General features: G+C 43.6%; 1 protein-coding gene across 1 annotated transcript in view; it reads left to right on the top strand.

Moving 5' to 3' along the window:
• The first annotated feature begins 9,023 nt into the window (after positions 1-9,023).
• LOC124719873 (GA-binding protein subunit beta-2-like) overlaps positions 9,024-17,971 on the top strand; it is a 63,840-nt gene continuing 54,892 nt past the window's right edge. Inside the window, exon 1 of the mRNA XM_047245055.1 lies at positions 9,024-9,199. Within this exon, the coding sequence (XP_047101011.1) occupies positions 9,024-9,199 (176 nt within the window). The remainder of the gene's footprint in view (positions 9,200-17,971) is intronic.

Below are 17,971 nucleotides of genomic sequence, written 5' to 3'. Positions count from 1 at the left end.
AAGAACCCTGTCACCGACTTGTTCACAGTAGCTCGCTGTCTGCCCTAGCTTCCTACTCATAATGAATCCTACTCCTGTTCCGCCATTTTCTGCTGCTGTTGATATTACCCCATTCTCTTCTGGCCAGAAGTCCTTGCCTTCTTTCCATTTCACTTCAGTGACCACCACCACATCCAGATCGAGCTATAGCATTTCCCTTTTGTTATTGTCTGGCTTTCCTATTGCATTCAAACTCATTACATTCCACGTCTTGACTCATATAATGTCATCATTTTGTTGGTCATTCAATCTTTTTCTCGTGGTTACGGCAGTCTCCCCAGGTATCCAAATAGGCACTAGGTGCCAAGATCGTCATGATACTTTTGTCAGTTATCGGCCACATCTCCTGTTGATGCACTTCATGTGTCTAATGCAGTGGTTTCCATTGTCTTCTGCATCCTCATGCCTTTTATCATTGTTGATTCATCTGCCTTAAGTGGAAGCTTCCAAACCCAATGGCAAGAGTGTCCTGAACATGTCTGCTCCACCACCCACTTTTGACAAAGATGTTGACTGGGGGTCTCAGGATTCTTTCATGAGTACTTGCATGGTGAGCACGGGGTGCCAAGCTAGTGCAGCCTTTCTTCTTTCCTGGGCTGCATTTCCTTGCCCTTACCCTCCTTTCCTCTCCTTGCTCCTTTGCCCTCTCCTTTCCCTCTCTTGGTGTCCTTCCTTATGTTGGTCCCGCTATCCTCCTGGTTATGTTGGTTTTGTAATTTGGCTTTGTTGCATAATCACCTCATCCTTTTGGCATTCCCTGGTCCCCCTCTGGGGATTGGCCTCCATTACTAAATTTCTATTGCGTCGTGTGAGCCATTTGGGTAAGAGCACCTTACCTAGTGTCTCCGACGTTTGCCCTCCTAGTTCATTCAGCCTGTTCTTTCACGTCGTCGTCTGATGATAGGGTGCATAGCCTGCTCGGTAGCCAGCCCGTGTGGTGGGGTCGCTAGTACCCTTTTGGTTGAGCCCCCTGAACACACAGGGATCACACTTCTGATATCTGTGCTGTGACCACCTCAGGTAAGGCTAGCAGTGGTAGCTTGTCATCCTGGTGCATTCGATCTCCCGGCAATGGCTGCTGTGCCAGACGGCCCTCGCTGTGGCTGGGTGGCGCACGTGAGGAGAGCCCCTGATTGGAGTGGGTGATATCAGGGAGGGCACTGCATACAGATCCAGAACTCAGGCCATTCTTTTGCGGCTGTATCTCCCCGTGGAACTGATTCTTTTAGTGCTGCTTCTCCTGCCCCTTCGGCCTTCCCTCCCACGGCTGCACCCTTGGAGGAGCGTCAGGCCCATCGGCTAGGGGTGAAACCTTTTCCCCGCTATCTGGTTTGCACCAGGACTGACGGGGATACTTTCAGCAATGCCAAACCTTTATTTTTGTGGAACACATTGAAGATAAGTTTGGGGAAGTGGACTCCCTGAGCAAGGTGCGGTCGGGTTTGTTGCTGATCAAAACCGCTTCAGATGCCCAGTCTGCAGCTCTTCGTGCCTGTAACCATCTTGGCACAATTCCTGTGTCCATTACCCCCCCCCCCCCCACACCAGTCTCTAAATATGGTACAAGGTGTGATTTTTCACAGGGACTTCATCCTTCAAACTGATGAGGAACTTCGGAACAATCTTGAACAACGGGGCGGGGTGTTCACTTTGTTCGGCATGTTCAGAAGGGTCCGAAGGACAATCGCATTGATACTGGTGCCTTTGTCCTGGCCTTTGAAGGGGATACCCTCCCTGAGAAAGTAAAGATTATTGGTTATTGATGTGGCATAAAGATTATTCTTTATTGATTTGGCGTGAAGCCGTACATACCACCTCCTACGAGGTGTTTTAAGTACTTGTGTTTTGTTCGCAGGCCCCTCTCTGTGGTGACTGAATGTCCGCTCCATGAGGGGAGTTCGTGTGTTCCGCCTCCTGTGTGTACTGTCATGGCAATCATTTGATCGTTTAACCGACACTGAGGCTCGTAAGAAGTAAGCATGTCTTCAACCAGTGTCCATGACGCTAGTTCTGCTTTAGTTCCATTTTCACCCCTTCCTCACCCGTCGTTACCCCAGTCCTGAATCCCTCTCCTCCCCCCCTCCCTTGTGGCTCCCACACCTCTGTGCACTGTTCCCCCCTCTCCAGCCAGAGAAGTGTCCCACGTCTTCGGTGTCTGCTGCTCAAGGGCGCCCCTCCTGGGATATCCCTTCCAGGCCAAAATTATGCTGCCACGCAACCAATGCTGCCACGCGATGACTGCGAGAACCACGGTTTGTGGGGCCCCCAGGTTGCCCGATCTCTTTCTGTTCCCGATCTTGCTGCAGCTGGCTCCTTTATGCCACTCAGCTCTCCTCGATCTCAAACAGAAAAGAAGAAGAAACATAAGTCCCGGGACAAGGAGCCTCTGGTGTCTCCAGAGGTCCCATCCTTGGCTTCGCAACCCGATTCTGACTTGTTGTTCATGGATGTCACCCCCTCCTTGTCGGTGACAGTTGGTGACTGGCTTTAGCTTGAATCATTGTTCTATGGTTATCCAATGGAATTGTAATGGGTATTACAATCACTTACCGGAGTTGAAATCCGTTATTTCGTCTTACTCTGGAGCTTGTTTGGTTCTACAGGAATATAATTTTACTGATGATCACTCACAAACCCTCTCTGGGTTCCGTGTTTTCTGTCGAAATTGGGTTGGCCCTGTGCGGGCAACTGGTGGCGTTTGTACGTTGGTCCGTACAGACGTTGCTAGCACGTGGATTCCTCTTCAAACTACATTGGAAGCGGTTGCTGTTAAAGTCCACCTGGACGGTTTGCAATCTTTATCCCCCCTGACAACACCTACACCTGCTGGCATAACAGCCCTCCTTCTGCAACTTGTTCCTCCCTTCCTCCTTCTAGGGGATTTTAATGCTCACCATCCCTTTGGGGCAGTGCATTTCCATCTAGACGAGGTCTTCTCATAGAACAGTTTCTTGCAGACCACGACTTGTGCCTTCTTAATGATGGCTCCCCTATTCATTTCAGTGCCAGTCATGGTACCTTTTTGCCATTGATCTTTCTCTTTCTTCTCCCTCCCTCTTCCCTTCATTACACTGGTCGCCACATGACGACCTTTGTGATTGTGAGCATTTCCCATTGATTCTTTCACTCCCTTCCCGCTCCCAGATGGGCAGGCTACCTCATTGGTCTTTCCAACGTGCCGATTGGCGTCTATACACTGCACAGGTTGTGTTTTCTCCCTCTTTGTCAGGTTGTATTGATGATGTCCTACATGAAGAGTGACGTGATTGTTTGCGCTGCTAGTTTTGCTGTACCTCGCTCATTTGGACCATTTCACCGCCAGCAAGTCCCGTGGTGAAGTACGGTCATTGCCATTGCCATTGCCATTCGTGATTGGCGTCGAGCTTTGCAATACCTTAAGAGGCACCCTTACATTGCCAACCTTATTACCTTCAAACGCCTTCGTGCTAAAGCTCGTTACTTAATCAAACAGAGCAAACGGATATGTTGGGAATGCTTTGTTTCTTCCCTCGCTCCTACTGTCCCTACGTCACGGGTATGGGCTACACTTCCCTCTCTCCAAGGTTGCCACTGGCAGTCCACCCTCACAGGTGGTCCCAGATGGTCTTCGTACGGACCCGCTGATTCTCGCGGAACGTCTGTCGACCCATTTTGGAACAGCATCATCATCATCAACCTCCTAACCAGCATCTTTCCTGCACCAGAAACAGTGGTCCGAAGCTTCCACCTTACATTTTACCTGTTGTCAGTCAGAATCTTACAATGAACCTTTTATGAATGGGAATCTCTTTTCACATTTTCTTCTTCTCATGATACAGCTCCTGGCTCAGACTCAATTCATAACCAACTGCTTCAACATCTCAGTGCTCCACAACGGCAACATCTTGTCCAGTTTTTAACCGTATTTGGCTCCAGGGTGACTTTCCTTCTCAGTGGAGGGATAGCATGATGGTTTTGTTTGTCGTAAGCTATCGGCCAATTATTCTGACAAATGTTGTTTGCAAGTTATTTGAACTGATGGTAGCCCGTCGGCTCAATTGGGTCCTCGAATCTCGGAATCTATTGTCATGTTACCAGTGTGGCTTCTGAGAGGGACGGTCTCCGATTGATCATTTACTTATTAAGCTTGGAATCCCCAGTTCGACAGTCTTTTTCCCAGCACCGCCATTTGGTTGCAGTATTTTTTGACCTTTGCAAGGCTTATGACACGGCTTGATGCCATTACGTCTTCCTTACACTTAATCAGTGGGGTCCACCCCCCGATTTTTATCCGCCAGTTCCTGTTCTACCGATCGTTCAGGGTTCGGCTTGGTACTGTTCTTAATTCTCCATGGACCCAGGAGACTGGCATCTCACAGGGTTCTGTATTGAGTGTACTTCTTTTCCTCATTGCTATCAATGGACTTGTGGCTTCTGTCAGTCCTTAGGTCGCCCTTGCTCTGTATGTGGATGATTTCTGCATTTGGGTTTGTTCCTCTTCAATGGCCTCTGCAGAGCAGCAGTTCCAAGGAGCTATACGGCATGCCTCTGCATGGACCCTCTCACACGGGTTTCAATTCTCTCCTTTAAAATTACGGGTGGTACACTTCTGTCGCCGTAGTACGATCCACCCTGATCCAGAGCTCTATCTCGATGCACAACGATTACCTGTGGTCCCACAGTTTCGTTTCCCAGGTCATCTTTTTGACAACTAGCTCACTTGGCTGTCTCATATCAGACTTCTGAAGAATGTTTCCGTAAACTCAGTCCTTCACTTCCTTGCCCACAACTCTTGGGGTGCAGACAGCTCCATCCTTATCCGCCTTTATCGTGCTGTAGTGCTGTCTCGCTTGGACTATGTCGTCAAGTTGGGCTGTCTCGCTTGGACTATGTCGTCAAGTTGGGCTGTCTCGCTTGGACTATGTCGTCAAGTTGGGCTGTCTCGCTTGGACTATGTTGTCAAGTTTATGGTTTGGCTGCTCCTTCCACACTGCACCTGCAGGATCCGGTCACCATTGCAGTATCCGTGTGGCCAGTGTTGCCTTCCCTACTAGCCTTGTTGATAGTCTCCTGGTTGAAGCTGGGATCCCCCCCCCTTTCTGTTTGGTGGTCCCAGCTTCTGGTTTCTTATGCAATCGCTGTCTGTTCCTCTCCCACTCATCCTTCCTTTTCTATCCTGTTCCCAGCCCATGGATGTCACCCATCTGATTCCCGCCCTCTGGCAGGTTTACCGGTTGGGATCCCCCTTGCGTCTCTTCACCGTGATTTTCAGCTTCCTTCTGTGTCCTGTTTTCCATGCTCCCTTCCCACCACCCCCTCTTGGTTATTTCTTCTGCCCCAAATTCGGATGGATCTCCGCTGAGGTCCAAAAGAGTCCATCCCCCCCCATGGTGTTCTGTTGGTTTTTCCGCCAAATTTTATGGGAGTTTCGGGATGTTGTTTTTTACACCGATGGCTCTAAATTTGTTGACCGTGTGGGATATGATTTCATGTCCTCTGTTTGCACGGAAAATCATCTGCTGCCACCTACATGTGGGGTGTTTACTGTGAAATTGATGGCAATTTCCCAGGCCCTTACCTTTATTAAACAGTCCCAGCACAACCGCATTTTGTTATTTACGGTCTCAATGAGTGGCCTTGTGGCTGTTGACCAGAGTTTATCCCGCCATCCCTTGGTCTCGGCCATCCATGACCGTCTCGCTGATCTTCACTGTGCTGCTTGTTCCGTTGACTTCCTTTGGGTCCCTGGTGATGTGGGTATCCCAGGTAATGACCTTGCTGATTGTTTGGCTGGGGGAGCAGTCACTCCCCCCCCCCCCAGTTTTCTGTAACTCCTGCAGTGGATTTACGGTTTCACATCAAATCCAACTTCGCACAATCATGGGCCAACTCTTGGGTGGCTACCTCCATGTCTAATAAACTTCGTGCGATTAAGGTGACACCTGGCCCGTGGCGTTCTTCCTTCCGCCTCTCTCAAAAGGACTCGACCACACTGTGTTGTCTCTGCATCGGCCATACCAGGCTGACCCACAGTTTTCTTTTGCGTAATGAGCCACCCTCACTTTGTGGTTGTGGAGCCCGTAACCCACATTTTGGTGCAATGCCCCCTTCTTTTGTACTAAGTACAGATTTCCCCATGCTTTACCTTTAACCTTGGATGAGGATTTCTGGATAGTTGAACTGGTTCTCAGTTTCCACTGGGAAAGTGGTTTTTATTCTCAATTTTAAGGTTTTCAATCTCACTTTCGTGTTGGGGCATGACAGTGAGGGTTGGGGTATCTCCCACTGTAAGCTGTGTTTGGAGATTCCCGACTCCCCTCCTTGGCCAAGATCCTCTTTTATTCCCCCTTTTACTCTGTTTTTATCACTTTTTAGAATTTGTTAGTCTCCTTTTGCCATATGCACTTCTACATTCTAGCGGTTGAATGCTTTCAAATAGCAGGTAGTCTTGCCCCTGCTGCTTCAGACGTGGGATATTTCCTGCCTCTAGCATAGCCATGGGGTCGCTCTCTTGCTGACTGCACTCATTTTGTTTTTACCATTGATGACATGACTGCTCTTTTACATTTTTTAGCCTTTTCCCTTTTATCGTTCTGACTTTTATGAGATGTCAAACTGTCTGAATGGACCACATTTGAAACAAGGGACTGATGACCTTGCTGTTTGATCCCTTCAACCCTAATCAACCAATAACCATCCAGTCAGATATCCAGTACAGAAGATGTGAGTGGAGACAGTAATTCAGTCAGCACAGTACCGTGGTCACACACAATGCTGGGCCTGACAATCACAATCTCGTCTCTGTTCCAGGTATGGTGTGCTCTAGTTACCTCACTGTACTTGATGCTGGAGGGGCAGGTGTCAAATGTCTACCCTTCTGCCAGGGCTGCAATTCTCTCCGACATTACTGGAGACCACTCCAGTGAATCACATTAGTTTCCTCGCACTAGGATGCGGCAGATTATATTTCCTATCTGTCTATTTGAGTCTCCAGCATGTTCCACACTGTCAGTATTGGTGTGACGATTAGATCCAAGTATTATTTGTTACCCTCTGCCTCTCAGATTCATATGCTTCATATTAGGACTTCCTTTTCTTTTTGGAGTTTCTTGAATGTGTTACACTACTGGTAACTCAACAATTTATAAACATTGTTCGTGAAACAATATTGCCTAGCCTGTGTAATCCATTTTTTCTTCTAGTGGTAGCCTGTACTGGAATCCTATGTCTGTTTTGTCCAGCTTAATTTAACATGAAAATTGATGTTTGAGGAAGAAGTACATCACCTCTGCTATCAAGAGACATTACATGCATATATGGTTCTGTCTGCTTTAGTCAGAAGCAAATTTTGAAACAACTCTTTTGTAAGTTTTACAGTGTAGCTGTTGTAATTCCTGGCCATCATCTCCTTCATTCCCTCAGGCGTCAAAAAATACTGCATGTTAGTTATCCACTGTTAATCTAAATGGCAGTTTATCAAACAACTCCTGTGTATCTGTGACAAGCTTCATGTGTTTTTCATTGTACGAGGGTCGTTCAATAAGCAATGCCTAAAAATTTTTAAAAATGCCATTAATATACATAGACAGATGTCCTTGTTGGTGCCTCCCATTTGATGTTTTTTGTGTGCCATTGCAGTTTCGAACCATTCTGGCAGATGGCAGAGCAGTAGTACAGCGTCAAAATGGCGTCTGCATATGAGATCCATTACAAGCAGCATGCTGTTATTGAGTTTTTGTGCGCAAGAAAAGAAACCGTGGTGAACATCCATAAACGTTTGTGTGCAGTGCGTGGCAATGCTGCAGTTGATAGCACAGTTGGTCAACGGGTGGTGAAAGTTGCACGCTCAGGAAATGCAGAAACAAGCTCCACGATCAGCCACACTTGGGACGTCCTGCCACAGCAGCTGCTCCAGACATGCTGAATCGTGCAGATGCCATTATTCGTGCCGACCGGTGCATCAAACCTTGACAGTTGGCTCTACAGTTGTCGGTCAGCATTGGAAGTGCGTCTGCAATGATCAGGACTCTCGGCTATTCAGATAGAGGTGCTCGCGATGGATTCGATTAACGCTCACTGCGGGCTACACGATTCAAAGAAGGGCCATTTCATCTGAACTATTACAGCGTTTCGAGACCGACGGAGACGCCTTTCTCTAACGGATTATTACGGGGGACGAAAGCTGGGAGCACCACTTTGTGGCAGAAACAAAAAGGCAGTCCATGCAGTGGCGTCGACCTTATTAGTGACAAAACAAGACATTAGAGACAAACCCCTCTGCCAGAAAAGTCACGGTGACAGTCTTCTGGGATTGTGATGGCGTCATTTCTGTGGATGTGATGGCAAGAGGGTCAACCATCAATTCAGGGCCATATGAGAAGACTCGAACACGAGAACCGTTACCGATGTGTTCAATCGGACAAGAATCCAGCAGAAATCTTGCTCTAATATGATAATGCACGCCCACACACAAGTCCGAGAGCCCGGGAACGCGTTGCCTCATCCACGCTACAGTCCGGACCTGGCACCCTCGGAGTTCCATCTCTCTGGGCTGCTTAAAGATTTTCTACGGAGAACAGACTTTGAAGAGGACGAGTGTGTCAGTCTTTCAGTGGACACGAGCAAGACGTGTCGATGTATGTCACCAAATTCTGACTCTTAACAATAAATACATTATGGGGAAAAAAAGTGGGGCATTACTTAATGAACGATCCTCGTAAGTTAACAGAACTTGACAGATTGTTTCCCCTATGTCCCCCCTCCTCTCCCCCCATTATGGGGAAAAAAGTGGGGCATTACTAAATGAACAACCCTCGTAAGTTAACAGAACTTGACCGATTGTTTCCCCTATGTCCCCATCCCCTCTCCCCCCTGTTACTGATATTCAGCTTCCATACATTAGGTTCCAAATAAACTCACAAGCAAGTCACAGCTGGCTGACTTCAACTGCTTCCAAAGTTCTGCTCGGCAGTTGCCCTGTCAGTGCAGCACAGTCGCTGTCCCCTATGTTCGGGCTGTGGTTCGCGCCCCACTCTGAACAGTCGCCCCCTGTTTGCAGTGCGGGCCGTGGCTCCAGCAGTCCCAGCACCGCCACGCGGCCACTCGGCGACCCCGGACGCTCTCCTGCCGCGGCTGCCCGCCACACTCCGCCGCCACCAGATGCGGCCGTCTCTCGCCTGCGGTGAGTGCTGCCGACTTGTACACTCAGTGCCGCATCAACCAAATGTTACACTAAAAAGATCTAATTTAAGCATTTTTGAAATTTCCGATAAAGCTGAACTTACAGTTGTCAGGAAACACTATTTCTTCATTTAATAGGTGTGTTTAATGTAACTGCTGCTCTTGATGGTGTTTACATATCTTAGAAATTAGTTCCGAAGGAAGTGGGCTAGTAGCCACTGTCAGTGCACTGTTATTCACTGAAACCTACATGTCACGTCAATGAGTATACAACTGTATGGAAGTTCTCACAGGGAACCTCTTGAGAGCGAGATCACAAATTCAGTCTTCAGTGAGGCTCATCAGATAGTATTAACAGTTGTGATGGGGAAAAATATTAGCTGCTAATGTTTCACAATCTTCATGAGGGCTACAGAAAGTGAGTGTCCATGATGTACAGAGATAAACCTCCTATGAGACACACGTATTACACATAACAAAATAGACATCGTCGACATTAGAGAAATGTTCAGGACAGATAATTAACTTGAACAACAAGCACCAAATGAAAAACAGCGTGTCCCGGTGGTCACAAAGGTTCACACCATCGAGATTGAAGGTGAACACTGTCGTGGACCTTAAACCGTGAAACTGGTCTTCCTTCGAGGTGCACGTTCAGATAATGCGATAATACGTTTTATAGGCACAGAACAAACAAAACATCTAGAGGCAAAATCTTCCAGTGATACAAATTACAATATTGCACTCCTTTCAGGAGGGATAGTTTACTCTGAGGGACTATCATTTTTATACGCAGACCAGGAACGATCAAAAGAAACTTGCTTTAACCAGTCATTGGTCAGAAGCAGTGCTCATACTGCATTTGTAGTTCTCTTATGCCTATTTTCCTGCTCTCGTTTGCTTTGAGGTAACGACTACCTACTGCCCTTGCAAGATGGCGCACACGAGAAACAATCGTAGGGGGCAGAGCACCTCCAGCTTGTCGCAGCACAACAAATAGATTTCCAACAAATTTACCGACTAGATTAACATTCGACATGGTTGTGTACTGCTGTGTTAAGGCATTGATATTACGAGAGTGAGATTTTCACTCTGAAGAGGAGTGTGCAGAATTTGGAAGGTAGGAGACGAGGTAATGGCGGAAGTAAAGCTGTGAGGACAGGGTGTGAGTATTTGAAATTTCGTTACCTGATTTTTTTCAGTTTTATAGCACTGTTTCAAACTATGCCAGTAGTATAGGCTTTGATATGGGACACCACATGTTTTTGACTTGAAAATATTTCGACATGTTTTTGACTTGAAAATATTTAGACGTGTTTTTGACTTGAAAATATTTAGACGTGTTTTTGACTTGAAAATATTTAGACGTGTTTTTGACTTGAAAATATTTAGACGTGTTTTTGACTTGAAAATATTTAGACGTGTTTTTGACTTGAAAATATTTAGACGTGTTTTTGACTTGAAAATATTTAGACGTGCTTTTGACTTGAAAATATTTAGACGTGCTTTTGACTTGAAAATATTTAGACGTGTTTTTGACTTGAAAACATTTAGACGTGTTTTTGACTTGAAAATATTTAGACGTGTTTTTGACTTGAAAATATTTAGACGTGTTTTTGACTTGAAAATATTTAGACGTGTTTTTGACTTGAAAATATTTAGACGTGTTTTTGACTTGAAAATATTTAGACGTGTTTTTGACTTGAAAATATTTAGACGTGTTTTTTTCTGAAAAAATATTTCCACGAAGGTTTCTTCTGGAAAAATATTTCCACGAAGGTTTCTTCGGGAAAAATATTTCCACGAAGGTTTCTTCTGGAAAAATATTTCCACGAAGGTTTCTTCTGGAAAAATATTTCCACGAAGGTTTCTTCTGGAAAAATATTTCCACAAAGGTTTTTTGTGGAAAAACGTTTCCACATATATTTTGTAAAAAATATTTTTGTCTTATAAAATTTCCACTTAAATATTCTGTTACATATTTCCAATTTCCTTTTTAAAAATTCGCCGTTCGGCTTGAGAAAACTGTATCGACAAGACTATTTTCATCATTTTCACATGTTTTACACGTAAAAATATTTACATAGTTTCCGCATAAAAAATTTCCACATCTTCCCACTGCAAATTTTAAAACATTTTGTATAAAAGTGTGGTCCTCTCTTTAAACTCACATCTTTTTGCGCAAAAGATGGCAGCCACTTTTTAGCAGTCACTTTTTTGCGAAATTGTGGCGATTTTAAGTAAGGGCAGCGGTATGGCACGAACCCACATTTTTTAGACGAAAAGACGACAGCCACCTTTCTGCAACTACTTTTCGCATCCACTATTTTGTGGCCACTTTCTTGACATTTCCAAGGAGCGTTCGAGTCGTCACTCGGCAGGCACTTTTTCGTGGTCTCTGTTTAGCTACCACTTTCTTGCGAGCGCATTTTTGCAACGACTATCTGAAACAACACTCGACAGTTGTGATGTGCTTAAGTCACCTCAATTATTTACTGGTTGATAGGTGTCTCTTCAGTTATCTCTATTTTATCATCCAGCAACAATCTGTACCAACAATCAGTATTATCAATGCATTCTGTAATCTCGCAGAAAGCATAGCTGTATTCTATTTATACAAGCGGATTTTATTTCATTATTAATTGATAACCCCCAGGGAAGTGTATCGATTATTCTGTAATCTCTTCTAAAGCCATAAGCTTATCGTAGTTACAGTTAAATTCCTTACCTATAGCTGTACTTACAAAGTTCTTTGTTTTCTTGTGTATGGGTATTATATCATTGGTTATGACTTTGTCTTGTGAACCATGTACCAGCTCGGCCATTGTTTCCATATTCAAAACCTTCAGCACTACGGTAGTTAAGAGTGAAGCCTTGTAATTTTGGTAGTCTGTTTACCTCTGTACGTTTTGTATGCACAACTTTTTGGTCCTGTTCCTATCCATTCAATACCGTAATCATCTTTACCAAACTCGTCAGTCAATTCACAAAGTGTGCAACCTGTTTCTACAGTATTCGTACCATCGTCAAGATAAACAAGTGTCGGTGTTGTAGGACACAATTTTATCACCTAATCTATCGAGCATATCGTACGGCCTCATTCTAGTGTTGGAAGTGGTGAAAGTGGACACAAATAGGTTGGTACAATCTTAGACATAGTACTGATATATAACTTGGATTACACAGGTCTGCGACATAAAAATCGTTCCAAATTTATCAAGTGGTTTTCATAGTGTTTTCAACATCGATTTCAGGGAAATTGGTGAAAAAATTCCATCACGTACAGTTATTTCACAAACGTCTTCTCTAGTTTTAGCTTTTTTCGATATTTCAGCACTCTAGTGAGTTTGAATTTTGGTTTTTAGGGTCTCCGTAAACTGTTATTTAGCCGTTTTTATACTAGATGTACGCAAAATAAGAGTAATCAGGCGAAACCAGCAGTATTTTCATGTCAGTGCCTGTCTGCCGCGATGCCCCTTCCCCCGCCATCACCGAGCAGTGAGCTTCTGCTGTTGTCCTCCAGTTCACAGTACCTCTTCACTCTGTGATGTTGTTGCTGGTGCTTTAAGTTAGTGACTGTTTCCTTGTGCTGTGAAGTTGTTCTATGGACAATGGCTACCAGAGGATATATAAATTCGCCACATCGCTTGTGCTACATTTGTGATAACTATACCGTTAAAAAGCAACAAAGAAACATTTCCGATTTTGCTGAAAAGGTATAGTTCGCCTATTTTTGTATAAAGTTAGGTGATCAAGATAAGCCTTGGACCCCACACAAAGTTTGTTCAGTGTGTGTTGAAGAACTGAGGCAGTGGTTTCAACGTAAAAAGCAGTCCGTACATTTTGGAATACCAATGGTTTTGAGGAGCCCAAATATCGTAGTGATGACTGCTATTTTTGTTCTTGCAGTGCAAGAAGACAGAGATCGCTACGATTCTGGCACAACTGATCCCGTTCCATTCTCACAAACTGAACTGAACGATTTAGACCTAGGCCTTTCTAAAGAATCGGCAGAGGTTTTAGGATCTAGATTGAAAGATAAACATATATTGGCACCAGGTAGATCCTTTTCTTCGTATCGATCGAGGGAAAAAGAGTTTGTATCCTTCTTCCCTCGAGAAGGTGACATGGTGTTTTGCAGTGATGTTCCCCCTGGACTTATGGCATGTTTCAAAATAGAATATGCTCCTGATGAGTGGAAACTTTTTATTGATTCTTCAAAACAAAAAAGCTTTACAGCAGTACTTCCACACAACAGCAATAAGTATGCTTCTATACCAGTTGGGCACTCGGTTTACTTAAAACAATGTTGCGCAGGCCTTGAACTGGCTTCAAGCAAACACTGCTATTCAGACCACAAACGGACATTACGTGTGGATTTAAAAGCGATTTCAATGCCGTTTGGTCAACAAAGGGCTCTACAAAGTTCCCTTGCTTTTTCTGTGAATGGGAGAGATAGAAAGCAACACTACATCAAAAAAGGTTGGCCCTTCAGAAAAACCTTACAGGTAAGGGTTAAGAACGCTGATAGGAAAAGCCTTGTGGATCCCAAAAAGGTGTTACTTCCACCACTTCACATTAAGTTGGGACTGATGAAACAATTTAAGACATTGCCAAAAGAAGGGGAATGCTTCAGATAGCTTTGTGGACAGTTTCCTGGTTCATCAGAGGCAAAGCTAAAGGAAGGAATCTCTGTCCGACCAGACATTAGGAAACTAATGACAGATCCCAAGTTTGTGGACAAAATGGAAACATAAGAAAAGACAGCATGGACATCTTTTAAATTAGGTGTTACAGATTTCCTAGGAAACACGAGAGATCCAAACTAAAAGACAATTGTCGCAGACATGCTCTACAACTTTAAGAATCTGGGCTGTAACGTGAGCATTAAAGTTCATTTCCTCCACTCGCGTCTTGACTACTTCCCTGCAAACCTTGGTGATGTAAGTGAAGAGCAGGGCGAAAGATTCCATCAAGACATCCAAGAAATGGAAAGAATATATCAAGGAAGATTGAATGTCAACATGATAGCGGACTACTACTGGGTGATAAGTGGTGATCCTCAACAAGCCCACAGCTGGAGAAGCAATAAAAGGAGCTTTGACAGAAAGCGAAAGCGTTATTATAATGACTTGTGAGATTAAAGAGAAGTGGAAGTGTGCGAGAAATATAGTTTAGAACTTATTTATAAATAAAATAAAATTTTATTGTTACTATACTTAAAAATACTCCTTTTTCTGGGAAAACCTGACGTTACAGAAAAAAATTGGATTGCATTTTTGAAATTGGCGTTAAAAAGTACATAAGTCAGTTATCAAATTTCAAGCAACTTCCAAAAAAATATTTTTTTGCAGACCTGTGTTATTTCTTCGTTGATCGGTATGACATTAGTTCTCTCTCTTTTATTTCGAGTAAGAGCTCGTACAATTGCTCAGTGTTGTCTATAAATTCTGTTTGACACATTCTGTCTCTGGCCGAATTTTCTGCTGAGGGAATTACACATTTTGGCCACAGCCCGCTTGCCAGCGTTCGGTTCAGTATTGTTAATGTCATGCGTGATGTCTTGCTTTCCCTCGATAATTCGACCGTATTCTTCTTTAGACTTCTCATTACCATCCCAAGGACTAGTTTGACCTTCATGAAGGTTTTAACGTAGTTTGTGAACAGTCAATTACTTTCCCATTCAAAGTGCCACACCTCGTAAATTTCCTGTATTGTGCAGCCTTCTTGATGGCTTTGTTGAGCTCTATAGTTGTCATAAAGTTCGTACGAATGCTCACTCATAGTCACTATGGTTGCAACTACTATCAGGCTTTTCTTCTACACTTTTCGAACATAGAGCAACTGGAAGCACAGAGTGGTACAAGCCGTGAAGCACAAGCACTTTGCATTTAACAAAATGAAATCATTCGTCGTCATATTTTTGTGGCCTCAGTATCTGTACGGGATGACCAACATATAATCGTCGTAAAACATCGCTGTCGGATATAGCCTGCCCGTGTCTATATATGGCAGCTTCTTGCCTGAAACCTTGAATTTAGCAGCGTTTGTTCTTGCTCCAAAAAAGACATCTCTAGGATTCAGGGGTTCTATGACATTTACGTTCTCTTTAGAATTATTCCACTTAAAGCTCCATATTTCGACACAGTTACAACTGGTGTACCCTAACTCTTGTGTGAGTTCTAAGAGATACATGGTTTCATTGTTGACCGTTGTCGATAGTATCGGGCGAATAACACACTAGACAGCTGTGCCAGAAGCAATTGTGATACTGGTAAACTGTTTTTGTGTTTGCGTACTAGCTGTCAACATTTCCGCCACCTTTTGTAACTTCTCCACAGCTCAATGCATTTCGTACATTAGGAAACGAATTTAACCACACAATTTACTCTTCGCTGAACATTTCCTTCTTTTGATGTTTGACTACAGCAATTGGGTTCAATGTATTCTGACCTGTAAATAGCCATAGAAACACTAAAAATTATGTACTGGAAAGGATCAATGTTTCTAATATCCAGGAAATATCTCCTAAATTCAAGGCAGCTGCGGCGCAATATGTCGTCAGAATGGAAATACTCTGAAAATTCCTTCTGGAAGTCAAACCCGTAATTTTCACCCACTTCCTGAGCGTGCCATTCTAAGAATGCTTTTCTAGCCTTACATATCACAATGTCAACACCATAGTACTTGTTTGCTGGAAGTCGCCCTACGTAATTTTGATTTGCTTATTGAAGAAGTGTGGAAAGTAACCTTTTTTCAGCTCTTTCAGACTGAATGTCTTGGAAAACCTCGCGAGATTTCCTAGGATACCGTATTTACTGGAATCTAAGCCGTACTTCCGGTTTTTGTAATTCAGAAAACCGCCTGCGGCCTAGAATCGAGTGCAAAGTAAGCGGAACTTCTGAAAAATATTGGTAGGTACCGCCACAACTAACTTGTGCCGTCAAATATATGTAGCGCTACTCAGGCATGCTTTGCAGGCACAAAGATAAATACTGGTGCCAAAACCTCTGCGTTCGTAAATAAATTAAAAGAAAAGGTAGAAGAATGTGAACATTATGCCATGTATTCCTTTGTGTTTGCTGCTGTCTCACTGAAATTCTGTCTGCCTAATAAACTACGAAGCTAGAGTGAGACAACAGCAAATGCGGAAGAATATACATATCATGTCATGTTTATATTCGTATTATTCTTATGCTGAATAGTGATAGTCAGAAATGAATCTCAGCAACTGACTAGATTTTTAAATCTAAGATGACTTTGATTTCTGTGCAGAATGCAATGCACTAAAGAGGCGTCTGCCAAGATTTTCAAACGGAGAAAATTTTTCGCTAAACTCCAGTTCACAACATCTTCTCTCATACGCTGTCTATTATTTCGTTCTTGTTGGTATTTACCAAACAAAGCAGCAGTGTAAGTAACAACAAATAGCAGTCTCTTGCCATTGTTCCCTGTGTGAGACAATTTCTCTTTTTCTTTTTTATTGTAAGCCACGGAAGCGCGCACAAAAGCAAGCCATGCCGCAAGCGGCGACTGGTTGTAAACACTCATTATCAGTATGCGACAAACAATGCATGACACAGTACAAAAATGCATTTCCAGCTTAGAGTGACTTAAACACCTATAACAAAGAGAACAGCACTCATCAGATCAAAGCAAAATAAGCAATCCGTTCAAATCAGACGAAATATGTGAAAAAGGAAGGGTATCTGTATAATGCCTGACACACAGCAATGAATGTTTAGAGAACATAGTTGCGTGGAGATAGCAGCGATTGCTTGTACATGATTACTTACTGATATTATAGCTTTACAGTGTAAATTGCCCTGAAGATGACCCCATCTCAGGTTGAAACCGATTGGCGACAAAATAATGTGGCTGTGAGTGTCGCTTTGATTAATTGACGTAGCAATGGCTACTTGGTAAAGCTTAACTGTTAAGCCTACGACTCGGACCACACTACTGTAGCTGTATCTTCATCTATTCGGCTTCAATTGTGTCTCACGTTAGGGTGGTCAAAAACTTTTCTCTCCCCTTGAATTTAGAACCCCAAATTTCAGGTGCAGCTTAGATTCGGAAATTTTTTTTTTTCATTGATTTAGTCTCATTCTTCGAGTGCGGCTTGGATTAGATTCGACTGAATACGGTAAGGTTTATGCTGTCAGTTATTCCGAGCCTTGTTGTTGTCTTGAGGCCTTAGGGAAGGTATTTCTAGCACTACAATCTTCGTTCCTTGGTAAATGGTTTTGATCTTAATTCCGTTATTGACACAATACTGTAAAATAAAGTACGAATCATAAGTCTTTGTATTGTGTGCTATACACGTATAGCCCCTGTTACTGTGTGACAGCAACCATTCGCAAAATTTATTGTTTCTAAATTCGTATGTGTTTCCTTTGAAGTCTTGCACAGCCACAAAGTTTGGCGTGTGTATGCCTGTGTCTTGTTCTGCTTTGAAATCGGAAAAGTAGTACCTTTCTTTGTAAGTGCATTTTTAAATTTTTTAGTGCCACTCCCATTGCAAGTATATTTATTATTGCAGTAACCACCACATCTTTTTCTCCTTTGCATGTAGCATTTGTTTTCACTTACCTTCACACGCTCATCGCCGCAATTTTGGCAATCAGAGAAGCCAGTTGTCTGCCGAGGCTGCTTCTGTGTTATTTTTTTACACTTTTCGCACTCTAAAATCTTTTCACACGCTCACTTGTGATTACCCATGCATTCTTTACCAAAACAATACAGTAGAGGCTTGATAGTGCGAGTTTCCAAT

Source organism: Schistocerca piceifrons, chromosome 11 (genome assembly GCF_021461385.2).
Source record: "Schistocerca piceifrons isolate TAMUIC-IGC-003096 chromosome 11, iqSchPice1.1, whole genome shotgun sequence".
NCBI lineage: Eukaryota > Metazoa > Arthropoda > Insecta > Orthoptera > Acrididae > Schistocerca > Schistocerca piceifrons.
This window is presented reverse-complemented; position numbering and strand designations above follow the sequence as displayed.